Source organism: Ambystoma mexicanum, chromosome 2p, assembly GCF_040938575.1.
Source record: "Ambystoma mexicanum isolate Mex_15411 chromosome 2p, UKY_AmexF1_1, whole genome shotgun sequence".
Classification (NCBI taxonomy): Eukaryota; Metazoa; Chordata; class Amphibia; order Caudata; family Ambystomatidae; genus Ambystoma; species Ambystoma mexicanum.
Window position 1 is genome coordinate 1,368,367,252 of NC_090923.1, and position 15,082 is coordinate 1,368,382,333.

The 15,082-nt window shown below is 48.5% G+C and overlaps 1 protein-coding gene across 11 annotated transcripts in view; it reads right to left on the bottom strand.

Moving 5' to 3' along the window:
* USP22 (ubiquitin specific peptidase 22) overlaps positions 1-15,082 on the bottom strand; it is a 1,065,482-nt gene that overhangs the window by 540,499 nt on the left and 509,901 nt on the right. For 6 of the 11 annotated variants that reach the window (XM_069645750.1, XM_069645745.1, XM_069645754.1 and 3 more), the window contains one exon: positions 10,091-10,280. In XM_069645750.1, coding sequence (XP_069501851.1) covers positions 10,091-10,280 — 190 coding nt within the window. The remainder of the gene's footprint in view (positions 1-10,090; positions 10,281-15,082) is intronic. The other 5 variants (XM_069645753.1, XM_069645751.1, XM_069645746.1 and 2 more) reach the window with 1 other exon arrangement.

Genomic DNA, 15,082 nt, shown 5'->3' on the forward strand with positions numbered 1-15,082 from the left:
AAAGCAGTTTAATGTGCTGGAAAGTTGTCCCATGGTATCTGCCCAGGTCTCTCCAAGTCTCTCTGGGATTGTTTCATTCTTTATCCTCTGGCGTTCTGGGGCTATCCCCACTCTGGGACTCTTCTTACTTTCACTCACCACTCTGGGGTGTTTCCAGTCTCCACAATTGCCTCCCGTTTCTTCTGACTCACAAGTCCTGGGGTTCCAGCGCCCTCCCAGGACCCCCCCCCCACACCCTCCTGACCCGCCCAGGCCGTCCAGTCTTTTACCCCTCTCTGGGGTGCCAAATCCCACCCACCTCTCCTGAGGTTTTAGTCCCCCCTCACCCCCTGGGGTTCCATGCTCCCTCCCCCACCCCTTCCCCCTTCTCTGGGGTTACAGTCTTTCACTCTGGGCTTCCAATCTTTCTTTCAGAGCTCTGGGGTCTGGATTCTTCTCACGGCCCACTCTGGGTTTTCAGTCTTTCGCTCCACTCTAGGATTACAATCATTCTCCTTCCCCGCTGTGGGGTTTGTGACTCTCTCGATCACCCACCTCCCTCTATAATTGAACAATTGCATTCCTGGCTTCCGGTGGTGTTTCCCCTCAGGAGGGCCAATGAGATTCTCTTGCTCCTCTACCGGTGTGGAGCATCTTACGCGGCTCGTCCACTTAGCATGGCTTTTCTTGGACTCACTTCATTGCAGCCTCGCAGTGCTGCTCCCACAAGTGCCGCTGAGCAACTGCATACCAGACATCCTGCGGAGGGGGTCTTTGAGAGGGTTGTCTAGTCGCTCTTCCGCCAACGCGGAGCAGCGCATGCAACTCGTTCACTGGGCGCTGCTTCCTTTTTGCCCCACCATACATCTCTTGCAGTGTGTCCTGGCTCGGCACGCTGACACTGGTGTTTGCTCTCTTTCCAGCCATATCACCTTTGGCCTGCATTGCGCACATAAACTTTGCGAAACCTGCAAAGGCTCCTCCTTGACTGGTCATTTCACAGATACTCCTCCAGGGGGCTGGTTCACTCGCTTGTCAAGCCCAATCTCCTACAAAGCATATCTACTGTCAGAAGTAAAGTCAGCCATGAGTAAAGAGTGGATGACAAATATTACATACCTGTAATAGCCTGTCTGATGCTTTTATCTGCTTAGACTCACATGCTCTGCATACGGCATCTACTGGTTGGTGTGGAGTATTGCATGACTTTTTTTTTATCGGAAAGAGGTGACAGGGCGTGTCCATGAAATTATCCCCTAGTGGGACATGCACTTCACCCATGGTCTTCATGCACACGTCGAGATCCTCAAGATGTTTTTTTCTGACGTGAGGTTGCATGAAGTGTTTATTAGAGTACATTACAAAATGAAGAAGGTGCAAGTTGCAATTTGTCAATGTACCTTCTATTCCCATAGCAGCGAAGAAAGGTGGGTGCATGTGAATGAGCAGCTACAAGCACCAGAAAGACTATTACAGCTATGTAAGATTAGTCTTCTGAGGCTTGTGGATCAGTTTAGAATCTCATGCACTGCATAGACTAGCGAGCAGTACCAGGAGAATGAGGCGGGTTAGAAAGAACAGAGGTAAAAATATGCTTTAGCACTGCCTGTCGCTCCTTGCGTGCAAGTCCACATAATGTTGAGTGAACGTATCAACTGAGCTCTGTGTAGCCTCTAGAGGCACATTTGCAATGAATGCTAAAATGGCACCAATAACGTGTGGAGAGTGCTCTAGGTGGAAATAATGGTGTTTTGTTGGCTAATCAGTAACATTGTATGAACTTTACAATCCATTTAGAAATGGCTGCCTTGGAGAAAGTCGCCTTCTATTCCTGCAGCTAAGGAAACCAAGAATGGTTCTGTTTTACTTATTGGTTTTGTTGAGATACAGAATTACTCTCCTAACATCCAGTGTATGAGGGCTCTTTCTCCAGAGTTTGGTGGATTTTGGAAAAAAGCTGTCAGTTCAATACATTGGTTGATGTGGAATTTAGGTGAGAACCGTGGATGTGTCCTTCATGCCACCTTGTTTGTATTGTAACAAAAGGTTATGAGACTGATGATGTTTGTAACTCACTCACTCTTCTTATAGAGGTGATGGCCATAAGAAAAGTGGCCTTGAAGTTCGGATCATCGAGGCTTGCTTTATGCATATGTTCAAACGGAGGACCCATGAACTTACTTAACAATGTTTAAATCCAACCCTGGGGGTGGATGTGCAATTGGAGGATTAATCCTCTTTACCCGTTCCATAAAGGCCTTCACGACTGGAATCTTCCACCATGGCACCTTGCTCTGTGAAGTAGTGTAAGCAGAAAGAACAGCTTAATGGACTTTTAGGGAATTTAACATTAGGCTGGAATCAGGTGTAATAGATAGTGTACTATGTCTGAAGGAGAACAGTCAATGGGATTAACATTAGCTTTTCTACACCATATGACACACCGCTTCCATTTGTTAAACTAAGGGTCTAGCGTTAGGTTTACGTGCTTCCTTTAAAATGTCCACGCATCGGACAGGTAAATTAAGATGTCCAAACTCTGACTTCAGGAGCCAAGCTGCTAAGTTGATTGTGAGGGTGGAGGGTTGCCGCTTGATGCTGTGACATGTAAGAGCTGGACAGTCTCATTGGCTGGCAAGCAGATTTTGAGTAGGTGGGAGAACAATGTCTGGCCCACCCAGCAGCAATCAGGACCATTGTCAAGTGTTCTTGATGCATTTTGTGCTCTGTCACCAGCTTTGACACTCCTTTTCTGACGGTTACAAGATCCTCTCTGTGCCCAGGCCCAACCGTGCTGTGGTTGAATGCCTTGTCTGCATACTCTCTCCCCTAGCCATTCCCTTACAGTGGCTACTATCCATCGGCAACCTGGTCAAATTTCCTCCTTCCTCTCCGAGTGGGCGGACCTCTCCCCCTCACTCCTGTCCTCAACCACTCAACTCCTCTTTCTTGGAGACTTCAACATCCACCTGGATGCCTCCTGCCCCCCCCCCCCCCCCCCTGGACTCTTTCGCGACCTCTGCGACTCCCTCTCTCTCTCTCTCTCTCTATTCTCCCGTCTGGGCCGTCTCATTCTGCAGGGCACACTCTTGATGCCCTGATCTCTTCTGATCTTCCCCTCTCTGTCCCTCTCTCCAGTCCTCTCTCCTGGAGTGATCACTTTCTCCTATCCTCCCACCTCAACCTCCCTACCCCACAGGCAAATCCACTTCCATCATTGCCACCCACCTTCTCGGTCATCCGACCCATGAAGCGCGTGTCAGATGAGGCTTTTCGCTGCCACCTTCTCCCCCCCACCCCCTTCGGCTGACTCCCACCCTGACAGCCCTCTCCACACTCCACTCTGCTATATCCGATACTCTTGATATCCTTGCCCCTGTCATGAGAATCCGCCTGAAGCCCAAATCCAAATGTACTCCTGGTATGTCTCGAATCTGGTCACCCTAAAACGCAAGTGCAGGGTGGCAGAGAGGAAATGGCGTGCTTCATGTTGATCTTCTGACAAACTGGCCTGCCGCCTGCTCCAAAGGCAATACCGGCTCTCCGTTCTCACCAAGAAGAGAGCCCTTATCCAAGCCCGCATCTCTGCGGCATCTAACAATTCAGCCGAACTCTATCTGCAAGGAACTGGCCAACCCTGCTGCAGTCTATCTCGCCTGTCCCCTTCCAGGCCCTCTGCACGGCACTGGCTCTCACTTCATCTCTAAAACTCAGGACATCCTGTCCTCACTCTCCTCCTATAACCTCCCTCCATTCCCTGCACTTCCTCTGGCTCTTCTGCAGCCACCCTCCTCCCTCCTTCTCTGCCTTTCCCCTTTTCTCTGCTGACGAGGTTTCCAGACAAGTCTGATCTATGAAAGTCTCGTCAAAACAGGTTCACCCCTGTTCCTCCAAAACTATCAAGGACCACATCGACTCCCTGGCTCCTGCCCTGGCTGACTTTTGCAACCACTCCTTCACTTCTGGAGTCTTCCCACCCCCCCTTTAAGCACTCCCTTGTGCACCCTCTTCTTAAGAAACCCTCTGCCGACCCCTCCTGCCTGGCTAACTATCGCCCAATCTCCATCACTCCCTTCCTGGGCAAGCTCCTGGAGAAACTGGCCATCTCCCAGCTTAATCTCCATGCTGAATCTGTTGGTAGTCTTCATGACCAGTCTGGCTTCAGAGCTGCCAGAAGCACGGAAACTGCTCTCCTGAACATCTGTGAGGACCTGCTCTCGAACCTTGACTCCAACACCCCTTGTGTTCTCATTTTGCTCGATCTCTCTTCTGCCTTTGATACTGTCAACCATGCCATCCTGCTCAACAGTCTCCGCGATAACCTGGCTATCACTGGTCAGGCTCTGGCGTCGCTGACCTCTCCTCTCCAATCGACCCTCCCAGGTCCAACTTGGGTCCTTCGTCTGACATCTTTTTCTCTACCTGTGGTGTCCCCCAGGGATCTAACCTCTCTCCCTGGCTGTTCAACCAATATCTTGCACTCCTTGCCCACCGCATCGCCGCTCTCTGCCCCAACTTTCAGTGCTATACGGATGATACCCAGCTAATTTTCAGGCTACCCCCGGCCGCTTCCTCTCCTTCCCTCATCTCTGACTGTCTGCTATCCAGGAATGGTGCGCCGCCAATGACCTCTGCCTTAATGCCAGTAAGACTGAGATTCTACTCATCGGCACACCCACTCCCTCCTTCCCTGCAGCTCTCTGGCCAACCTCTCTTGGCCCTCTTCCTGCTCCTACCTGCAGGGCAAAAAACCTTGTGGTCACTTAGACTCCACACTCTGCTTCTCTCCTCACATATCCGACGTCTCTAAGAAGTCACACTACCAGCTGCACCTCCTCAGAGGTATTCTTCTTTTCCTCTCCTTCCCCCAGAAGCTCATTGTCTCTCGAGCCCTGGTTCTCTCGAAGCTGGACTACTGTAACAGCCTCTATCTAAATCTGCCTGCCTCTACACTCTGCCCTCTGCAACTTATCCAGAACAGGACTGCAAGACTTGTCCTTGGCCTCAAGCCCAGGGACCGTATCTCTCTAGGACTGAAATCTCTACACTGGCTCCCAGTGGCTGCGAGGATTAAGTTTAAAACACTCTGCATTGTCAACAAGGCCTTCTGGGGCCTGGGGCCTAAATACCTTCAACTCTCTTCCTAAATATCTTCCTTCTCGAGCTCTTCGCTCTTCCGCCTCCAACTCCCTCAGGGTCAGCCGCTTCTCCAAGCAACGAGTTGGGGGTAGATCTCTCTCCGCGGCAGGGGCCTCCCCCTGGAACAGCCTTCCTGCCTCCCTTAAACTTGAGGAGAACCATCTCCGGAAGCACCTCAAAACCTTCCTCTCTGCTTCTGCTTTCTCTCCCCCTGTCCCCTGCTAATTCTTGACTGAAACTGCACTGAATCTGCAACTGGGCCACTCTCACCGATCTCGGTCCTTGGCCCAGCCACTCTCCACTTGTACTGACAACCCCTGGACTGCGGGACTGTCTCTGTATCCCTACAGCCCCCTTCCCAGCACTTGTTCTGCACTTGCCTTGCACTTGGCACTAGCTGGCCATATTATTTATTATTTCTACTTACCCTGTACTGCACTTTCCGCCCCCCCCTCCCTTTCCCCTTGCACTTTTCCCTTCCCTCTACCCATGCACTTGCGCGATCTGAATGACACCTGGCCTAGTAGGATCGGTGTCTGTCTTCCCTTTGTTCCCCCTCCCTGCCTCGTCGCGCCACACTTGTGTATAGGCGCGTTACAAATGCATCATCATATCGTACTTGGTTGAGAAGTAGGGTCAGGTGGAAAGCGTACACAAATATTCCTGACCAACTGATCCAAAGTGCGCTCCCCTGGGATCATATCTGTGAAAACCTGAAGGGTTGGTTGTGGCATTTTGCGTTTCCTTGTGCAGCAAACAGATCTAGGTCTGGATGACCCCATTTTGCGAAATTGTTGTTCACAATTTCTGTATGGAGTTACCATTTGTGCGCCGAGGAAAGGTTTGTGTTTCTGCTTCATGCGATTGCTAGGGAATTGTGTTCCCCTGGAATTGTTGAGAGGTAAATCTGCCTCTGGAAACTCCAAATCTTAAGTGCTAGGCAGGATAGACTTAGTGAGTGTGTACCACCCTGCTTGTTTATGCAAAACATGCCGATTGTGCCTTCTATGAGAACTAGTACCGTCTCCCCATTTAGCTGGTGTTGAAAAGCTTGAAGGGCTTAGAACACTGCTAGCAGCTTTAAGTTATCTTTCTTTATTTGCATTTGTGTCCACATAGTATGCTGTCTGGTGCAGTTCCCCGGCCTGAAAACGATGCGTCTCTTGCCAACATGGCTTGTTGCTGAGGTGTGACAAATGGTTTGTCTTTTAGCAGATTGTCCTTTGGCCACCACTGAAGTGCTGTCACTACAGTTCGCAAAACTACCAGACGCGCAACCTTGTGTGCGGCACAAAGATACAAGAAGCCGTCATACCAAGAAGGTGCATCAGCTCCCGCAAAGTTATCTGGTAACCGGCTGTTTAATAAGGGATTTGGTGTACCAAGTTTTGGACCCTCTCGTTGGCAAAGACGAGGGCATCTTCTGTCTCAATAATTGCATATAGAAATTGTTTGGCTTGGCTGGGGATTAGGCTTCATTTATTTTCGTTAATTGAAAAACCTAGTTGGAACAGCTGCTTATGGTGTCGTACTGGTGGGAGATTTGGGGTGTATCTCCTGTTATGAGACCGTAATGGTACACTGGGATCAATTGAATACGCAGATGAGCTGCCAGTACTTTCATGAACACCCAAGGGACTGAGGCAATCGCAAAGGGCAGCACTTTAAACTTGCAGTGTGTGGACCATATCTTGAATCTTGGGTATTTTCGGTGTGCTGGCAACATTGAGACATAAACGTAGGCATCCTTTATATCCAGCGTTGCCATGTAGTCTCCCCTATTTAGTAGAGGGAGGACTTCTTGTAGAACCTTTGGGGTTTGACATATGCATGTGCAGGCCTTTGGTCTAACACTGGGCACTTTGTCACGTCATTCTTTGGCAAAAGGAAGCACACAGAATAGATACCTGTGACATGTGATGGGTGCACAAGTTCTATGGCTCCCTTCTCTAGTAGCGATAGTATCTCCGCTTGGAGGATGAGTTGGTATTCCAAGGAAATGTTCCTGGATCTTTGTGGACGATTGCGTGGCGATTCTATGAACTCCAATATGAAATATCAGTTTGTCATTGTAGATAGTACCCACTTACCCCTTCGCACACATGGGGAAAAAGTAAAATGCAACCCCCTACTGGGGATAGATGGGAAGGGTCCTGTATCTGGAAGTCATTGTTTGGAGGGGTGGCTGAGCATCTGGAGGCTTTGTTTCTTCCTAGACTACGCCCTCAACTAATATCCTTTAGCACAAAAAGTGCAACGATAGTTCCTCATTGGGTGTAATGTTTGTTGGTAATTTGACAGAACGTTTTAAATGTGTTGTGTTCTTTTTTGGCTATTTGTAAAGCGTTAACAGCTTTGCCAAAAAAACACCATCTTAGCTGGGAATGTTAATAAGTGTGGCTTAAGTCTCTGGCTTGAAGCCAAAGTTTCTTAGGCAAACATGCTGTTTAAGAACTGCGCCCTCGGCTACTACTACTCTGCCGGCTGTGTCTGCTGCATCAAGTGCGCTTTTAATGCATGGATTAACTGGTTTAGTTAATGCAGGAGAAGGCAGAAGTCATAACAGACCAATAGGGCTATGTACTGCCCCACCTGCTTGCATTTAGTCTACGAAGTCCGCGTTTTCTTCGACTCCGGAGTATCAATTTATAATCTCTTAAAAAGTTGCTGATCATTTCAAAAGATTTTGCTCATCGATGGGCGAGTTTGCGACAGGCTCATCTGTAATATCTGGGGACTGAACAAGTTATTGATCTGGGTAAACAGGGTCTGAAGCAGGTTAGTCTGTAAGAAAGAAGTCCTCTTGCTCATCCAAATCAATCACAGACTCTACAGAGCTCAGGTTGTTGAACTCAGGGGAATTTAGCTGGTTCACCCTCACTCTGGGAAATGCGCCTTTGCCTACTGGGGTGTTTCTCTAGAAAATCTACAAAGGAAGCCATCCTATCCTTTGTGGTTTCAAATCAGTCTCTTGTCCAGGGGTCAGAAGATGGTAGAACCTGCAAGAGAAAGACTATCTTCCTGTTGGGACAAAGAGGATCTTTCTTTTAGAGTTTGAACTAAAGGGGTAATGGATTTAGTGTATTCTGAAACGTGTTGAGCAGTAACCCATCTACGTTGTTTCAGCAGTTGCTTCGAGAGCTGTTTTGGCGGCTTTGCCTGCACGGTTCAGGTGTTGGGACATTCGGTTTTGGGGCTTGCGTTGAGGGATGAGCTGCTGGTGTGTTGATTCTATGGGATGGTGAACTGCCAGCTGAGGGGCTAGGTACTACTACAGACTTCGCTGAAGTTTGCTTATGGCGTTGCCGACTTGTTCTGCCTCTGATTTCGCTGTGCCTGTGGGGTAGTTCAACGATATGTCTGCCATAGGCTGCCAAGCACTTCAACTGTTGGTCTGTAAGAGTTTCAGGTTGAAATCATTTACAGGACTTTCGCTGAGTTTCCTGGTGATCTTGAGGGAGGCAATGGTTACACACGTATGTCCTTCAAGCAAACTTTTCAGTTGCAAGATGGGCAACATTTAAACCATTCTATTGATTATATTCGCCGGATTAAAGTGAGGAAAATGTGAATAGAAGCATTCTCTAAATAAGAATCTAAATGTATTCGCCCAACTCTCCCTACTGTGCAGACTGAAGCCTGAAGAAAGGCCGAACAGGATTGCTGATAAGTTGACGGCTGAGATGTTGTCAATCACTGCTATTCTCGTGCAGGGGATTGTCGAAATGAGTTTGAGATTAACGGTAGAGAACTATCGATTGAATTAGAAGTAATAAAGTCAGGTGATCAAAGACCACTACAGCAAAGAACTCTGTCAAATGCAACCAACACTGATGGGAAATATGAGGACATCGATGTGTGAAGAAACAGAGGTAAAGTGCATGTCACACTAAGGATAGTATTAGAGAAACACAGTGTCGACATCCCTTTTTGATTTAAAAAAAAGTCTCGTGAGGATAGCTCAGCGGCAATGTGCTCGCCTTGGAAGCAAGACCACACGGAGCAACACAGGTTCGATCACCGGGTCCGCGCTTCGAAACCTCTGGGTATTAAGCGCGTTATAAATAATCTATCATATCATAAGTCATGAAATGCTTGGCGCCAACCACTAGATGTCGGCCTATACAACGCATGTGATTCTAAGCAGATCCACAAGCCTCAGAATTGTTATTGTAAAACCTAGCCCCTACATACCCTCTAGGCGATGGGGCGTAGAGATGCGGGGGAAAGGGGAGGAGGTGGGGTGTGATTACATACCCCTATCAGACTTAATGTACCCTAAGGCAGACTTCTCCAGAGGGCTCATGAGTAACTGTGTCCCCTAATGGGTGGGGTGTTAAGCATAGTGGGCTCACCTCCCTACTCCAAAAGGGCGTGGGCTCCACCTTGGGGAGAGGCGACTAAATACTTGGTTGCGTCACATGTTAATGGAGTTGAGAACTAAAGGACATTAATTTAGGACGAGTCATGGTGGGCGCAGCATCCGAACCAAAACACTTACATTTTATAAAGATCTGCAACAGGTGTGTTTTTTTCCTTAAATAAACACTGAGGTCAGAGGCAGTGATTGAATTCAACACTGTTTTTAGTTCAAGTAACCACTTGAAATAGTAAAATGACCATTTGCAATAAAATGTAATCACTGAGAAATCGTCTAACCAAACCCCATCCCTGTCTCTCCCTTGCAGTTCAGCCCCCTTGAAGTGACTTTCCATTCATGGACTACTCCAAAATGTACTTTTACCCTTGGTGATTGTACCAACACTTCATTGGTCAAAGCTGGCAGCAGGAATACAATGATATAAAAGCACTAAAGTACAGGAAAGCATCTTAAAAGAGGACATCCCCAAAATTCTGAAACCCATACAACAATTGACTGTGCCTAAGAAGCAACCTGTTCTCAGTAAAAATGACGCTGACCCCCCCTGCACAAAACCCATAATGTATTTTTTATCCCATGTACTAGTCCTACCTCCATTACTCCTGGGATGTTCAGCTCCAGTGCAACCATTACCTTTGCAGTGTCTGTGTAGCACATCTAATGCAGCGATGAGGAACTCGTGGGCATCCTGTTGCTCGTACCCAGCTAAATGCCGTGCATGTGTCCACACCAGATGCAATAACCTATAGGGAATGTGAGGAGATCGGTGCCCAGAGTAAAACTGACCCAAGAATTAAAAAAGAAGAAAAATCTATATTATATTGCAATAATCAAAAACAAATCTTAATCAGACAAACAGTACAATTTACGTTTCTTCTCAAGCACAAAATAATTCAAACACTTAGCAGCTGGTGAAATGCTTATCAAAGTTAAAGCTAAACTGATTGTTTGCAAAGTATTATATTTCAGGCTATAATCAGAAGCATCTGTTTCTGTAGTGCCAGTCTACTTGTAAACAGAACCACTAACAATCAATCTTTCTCCCATGATGCTGGCCAGTCTGACCACAGGCATATAGACAGTCTCAGGAGAACATTGCACTTACCTCGGGAATGTTGCAGAAAAGCTCCCCAACCCTATAAGCAGGCTGACAGGCCAACAAGGCCCTCACACAAACCTGAACACAAACTCATTGCCATTACTGAAACGTGCATACCAGCACATTAAAAAAGGGACGAAGCTTAGACCCCCTTTTTTATCCACTGGTCTGTATCGCTGCACGGGTGGGGAGAACATGTGAAGCTTAACATGGGGAACCAGTGTAGGGTTGCTGGGAGAACAACCATTGGGAAGGAGTGCAGTCTATAAAGGAAAACCGAAGAGACATGCATTTGTGGGTATTTCGGGGGAGGTTCTTAACTATCAAAGTTAGAATCGTCCAGCAGTAATTTATTCTGTAGGGAAAAACCCACTCGCAAATTTATTTTCTATAGTGTTACTCCATAAAAATATTAATTTACATAACTAGTAATGGTCAGGAGGCAGGATGTCCCATGTGGATCTGTTGCAGGACACCAAGTGTATGACTTGCCAGGTACGGGTTATCAGTTGTCGCATGGGGATAGTGGGGGCCCGGCATGGATCTTTCACAGAGCCAACTCATTTTATGGCTTAGACTGAAGCATCACTCAATCTTCACTGGCTTGCCTTTATCAATGAATTTATAGCTTCCCTACCTCTATAAGTAAAGAGTAGATGTAGCCCATTGTCAAACTGAAAACTGGGACACCAGGAAACCTGAGCTGAGATGCTACCTTTCCCAATGCACCAACTTGTATTATCCTGGTGGAATTATTTTACTTTGGCATGTGTGTGGGAAGGTTCAATAGGTATCACAAAAATCTGTCGCACAGTAATTCCCACCTCAGTCCTAGTTCAATGAACGAATATAGATGAGTTTGCATAGTTTGCATTAACCCGAATAACAAAGCAATCGATTAAAGCTACTTTAAGTTGGAGCGTTAAGAATGCGCGGCTACATTATTGCAGTCCCGATTGACAGCCAAGGCAGCAGTGACCTCAGCACAAGTGCCGTACGTGTAAGGCTGAAGCATATAAGCTTTGTACTGTTGAGATGGCATACATTCATAAACTTCTGTGGGAAACAAAGTTTTTGTAATTATCACGAGAGATATGCCACGAGGTGACGGAAAGTCATTGCGGCACTATTGAAGAGACATGCACCGTTCCCTGTCAACCGCATTATTACAAAAGGACCGTTTTGTTTCACCTGCAGGACTTCAAAAGTGAGTGCTGCTAATGTCCGCTAGTGTGGAAAGTTTAGGAAGAATGAACTGCTGAAGTTTACGTAGAAATACGCCAGAACTACGGCGCGAAGAGCAATATGGCCGGAGTAAACATTATAGACGCTTAAAAAAATAAACAAACAAAAATATGGTATATTTTTACCAGGTTATTCACCGTAGTGACCACCTTACTCCTAGTCCATAGTCCCCTTTCCTCCATACTTGTGGGACATCTCTCCGTCCTGTGGGACGGGAACGGAGCACTTTTTTAAAAAAATGTGTCCCTCCTCTCTTTCCTGCGCGGGCCCGGCAGGCGGCCGTATCCCCGCCCACCTTGGCTCCGCCCCACGCATCGCCCTCAGTCCTTTTCTATTGCCAGGTCAAAGACCCATTAGCAATAACAGAGGAACCTTATTAGAGGGGACGGTGGGCGGGCGTATGGAGAAAAGGGGACTATGGATTAGGAGTAAGGTGGTCACTACGGTGAGTAACCTGGAAATAATCCTACGTCCCATCCCCTTTCCTCCATACTTGTGGGAGATTCCCAACACTCCTTACAGGAACTACGGGTGGATGGAAATAACCCTTACTGAAACAGGTTCTTCAGCACAGCCTGACCAAACTGAGCGTCAGCTCTTAAGCTCATGTCGAGACACTAATGCTTACAGAAAGCAGATGGGGAGGCCCAAGTAGCTGCCCTAGCGATTGACTCCCAGGGGACATTTCTGAAAAGCAACCGCGGCCGCCTTGCCCCGCACCAGGTGTGCATGGATACCCTTAGGAGGTTTCAGCCCTTGGACGGTGAAAGACTCCGTGATGCAGGCAGCAATCCACCTAGAAATAGTTGCCTTAGACGCTGGCTTGCCCTGAGGGTTACCGTAGGTCACAAAAAGTTGAGAAGAACTCCTAAGCTCGGAAGTCCTGTCCAGTTAGAACTTAAGAGCTCTTCGGACATCAAGAGAGTGTAGAACCCTTTCAGCCTCTGAGGCAGGGTTCGTAAAAAAGACTGGAAGGGAGATCGACTGATTCAGATGGAATTCGGTCACCACCTTCGGTAGAAAAACCGGGTTTGTCCGAAGGACTACCTTGTCCTTGTGAAAGACCAAGAAAAAACGCTCCAACGACAATGCCTGGAGCTCGCTCACTCACTCTCCTTGCTGACGTAACGGCGACCAGAAAGGACATTTTACAAGACAAGTACTTGAGGTCCACAGTAGCCATTGGTTCAAAGGGTTTGTGGCACAGCGCCGTCAGGACTAGATTTAGGTCCCAGGACGGGTGCGGATTACGAACCGGAGGGTAGAGGCGTGTCAAGCCAGCAAAATTCCTCTTCACCACTGGAAAAGAGAATAAGAACACAGGTCTGTAGAAAGTTAAGCGGAAACCGCTGAGATATAAGTCCTGCATGACAGGACATGAACCCCTGACTCTGCTAGGGAGGACATGAAGGACAACACTGTCAATCGTGGCCACCATCGGATCCAACTTCTTCTCCAAACACCAATGACAGAACCTGAGCCATTTACTCTTGTATTGAGATCTGGTCGAGGGTTTCCTGGCTGCCTGGATAATGCCCATGTTATCCGCAGACAAACTCAGATGCTCTAAAGACTTGAGCTCAGGCACCATGCCGCCAAGCTGAGCGATTGTGGGGAGGGGTGCCACATCATCTTCACCAAGGGGAACAGATCGGGAGTTACTGGTAACCTGATCTGCGGATACATCAACAGGTGTTGAAGTTCTGAGAACCGAAACCTGGCCGGCCACCACGGGGCTATAAGTAGAAGGGAACAGTTCGCCGAGTTCTTCAACTTCCTAATTACACGGTGAACAAGAGGCAGAAGCGGGAAGGCGTAAGCTCTCATGTTGTGCCATGGAATCTCGAGAGCACCCCCCAGAGAGGAGGCTCCCAGCCCCCTAGCCCCCTCTGGAGGCATACTGAGGAAGCTTCTTGTTCGCCGCCGTAGCGAAGAGGTCAACCTCTGGTGTGCCCCAGCGCGAGAAAATCCATGAGAGGACCTCAACCTTCAATTCCCACTCGTAGCTGACCACTGTCCGCCGGCTGAGGGCATCCGCTGCGACATTCAGCTGGCCCGGGATGTGCACTGCAAGCAGTCAGACACCATGAAGCATGGCCCACTCCCAAATCTGGAGTGACAGGTCCACGAGGGGGGTAGGGGGCACTTTGTTCCCCCTTGTTTGTTCATGTAATACATTGACACCACATTGTCCGTTCTTATGCGGACCACCTTGTTGACGATTAGCGGTCTGAACGCCCCGAGTGCTAGGAAGATAACCAGAAGCTCCAAATGATTTATGTGCCGGAGCTTGTCCTGAGGCGACCAGAGGTCCGAAACCTGAAGATCTAACGTCGCACCCCACCCTAGAAGGGAGGAGTCCATCGTGATCGTCACCATGGGGACCGGGTCCTGAAACCCTGCGCCCCCAGACAGATTGCTGAGAGATGACCACCAATCCAGGTCCACTCTCATGGAATCCGGAATCATAATCTGCATGGAATCCGGATCCACTGCCTGACGCCATGAACTCCGAAGAGCCATCTGGGTCCGTCTCATCTTGAGACGAGGAAGAGCCAGCATGCACGAGGACATGAGGCCCAGAAGCCTCTGGAACCACCAGGCCGACATGCTCTCCGACTGCACAAACATCTGACACGTGGCTAACAGATCCGCCATTCTGTCCCCGGTCCGGTACACTCTGCAGTCAATTGTGTTCCAGCGAAAACCCAGGAAAATCCTGTCCTGCGAGACCGTCATGGAAGATTTATTTCCGCCAGTTCACCAACAGCCTAAGATGGAACAGGAGCTGAAGGAGAGACTGGAGATTGCCCGCTGCTGCTAGCGGACAAGGGCTGCGTAAGAGCCAGTCGTCCAAATACGGATACAAATGGATACCCTGGAGACGAAGATAGGCCGCAATCACTGACATCTTCGTAAAGACAAGCTGCGCCGAGCTGAGGCCCAAAGGAAGCACTCAAAACTGGAAGTGCTCCTCTCCCAAAGAGAAGCAGAGGTATCTCCTGTGTGGGTTCCATATCAGGATATGCATGTACGCGTCCTGAAGATCCAGAACGCTGAGCCAATCGGCCATCTGGCTGGGCGTGATCATCTTTAATTTCTCTTGGTGTAGGAAAAGATTGAACTGGCAAAGGTCTAGGATGGTGCGCAGGCCAGCCTGGTTGGGTTTGGGCACCGTAAACAGCCGGGAGTAGAAGCCCTCCCCTCGCTCCCCAAGGGGAACGGCTTCCACAGCTCTG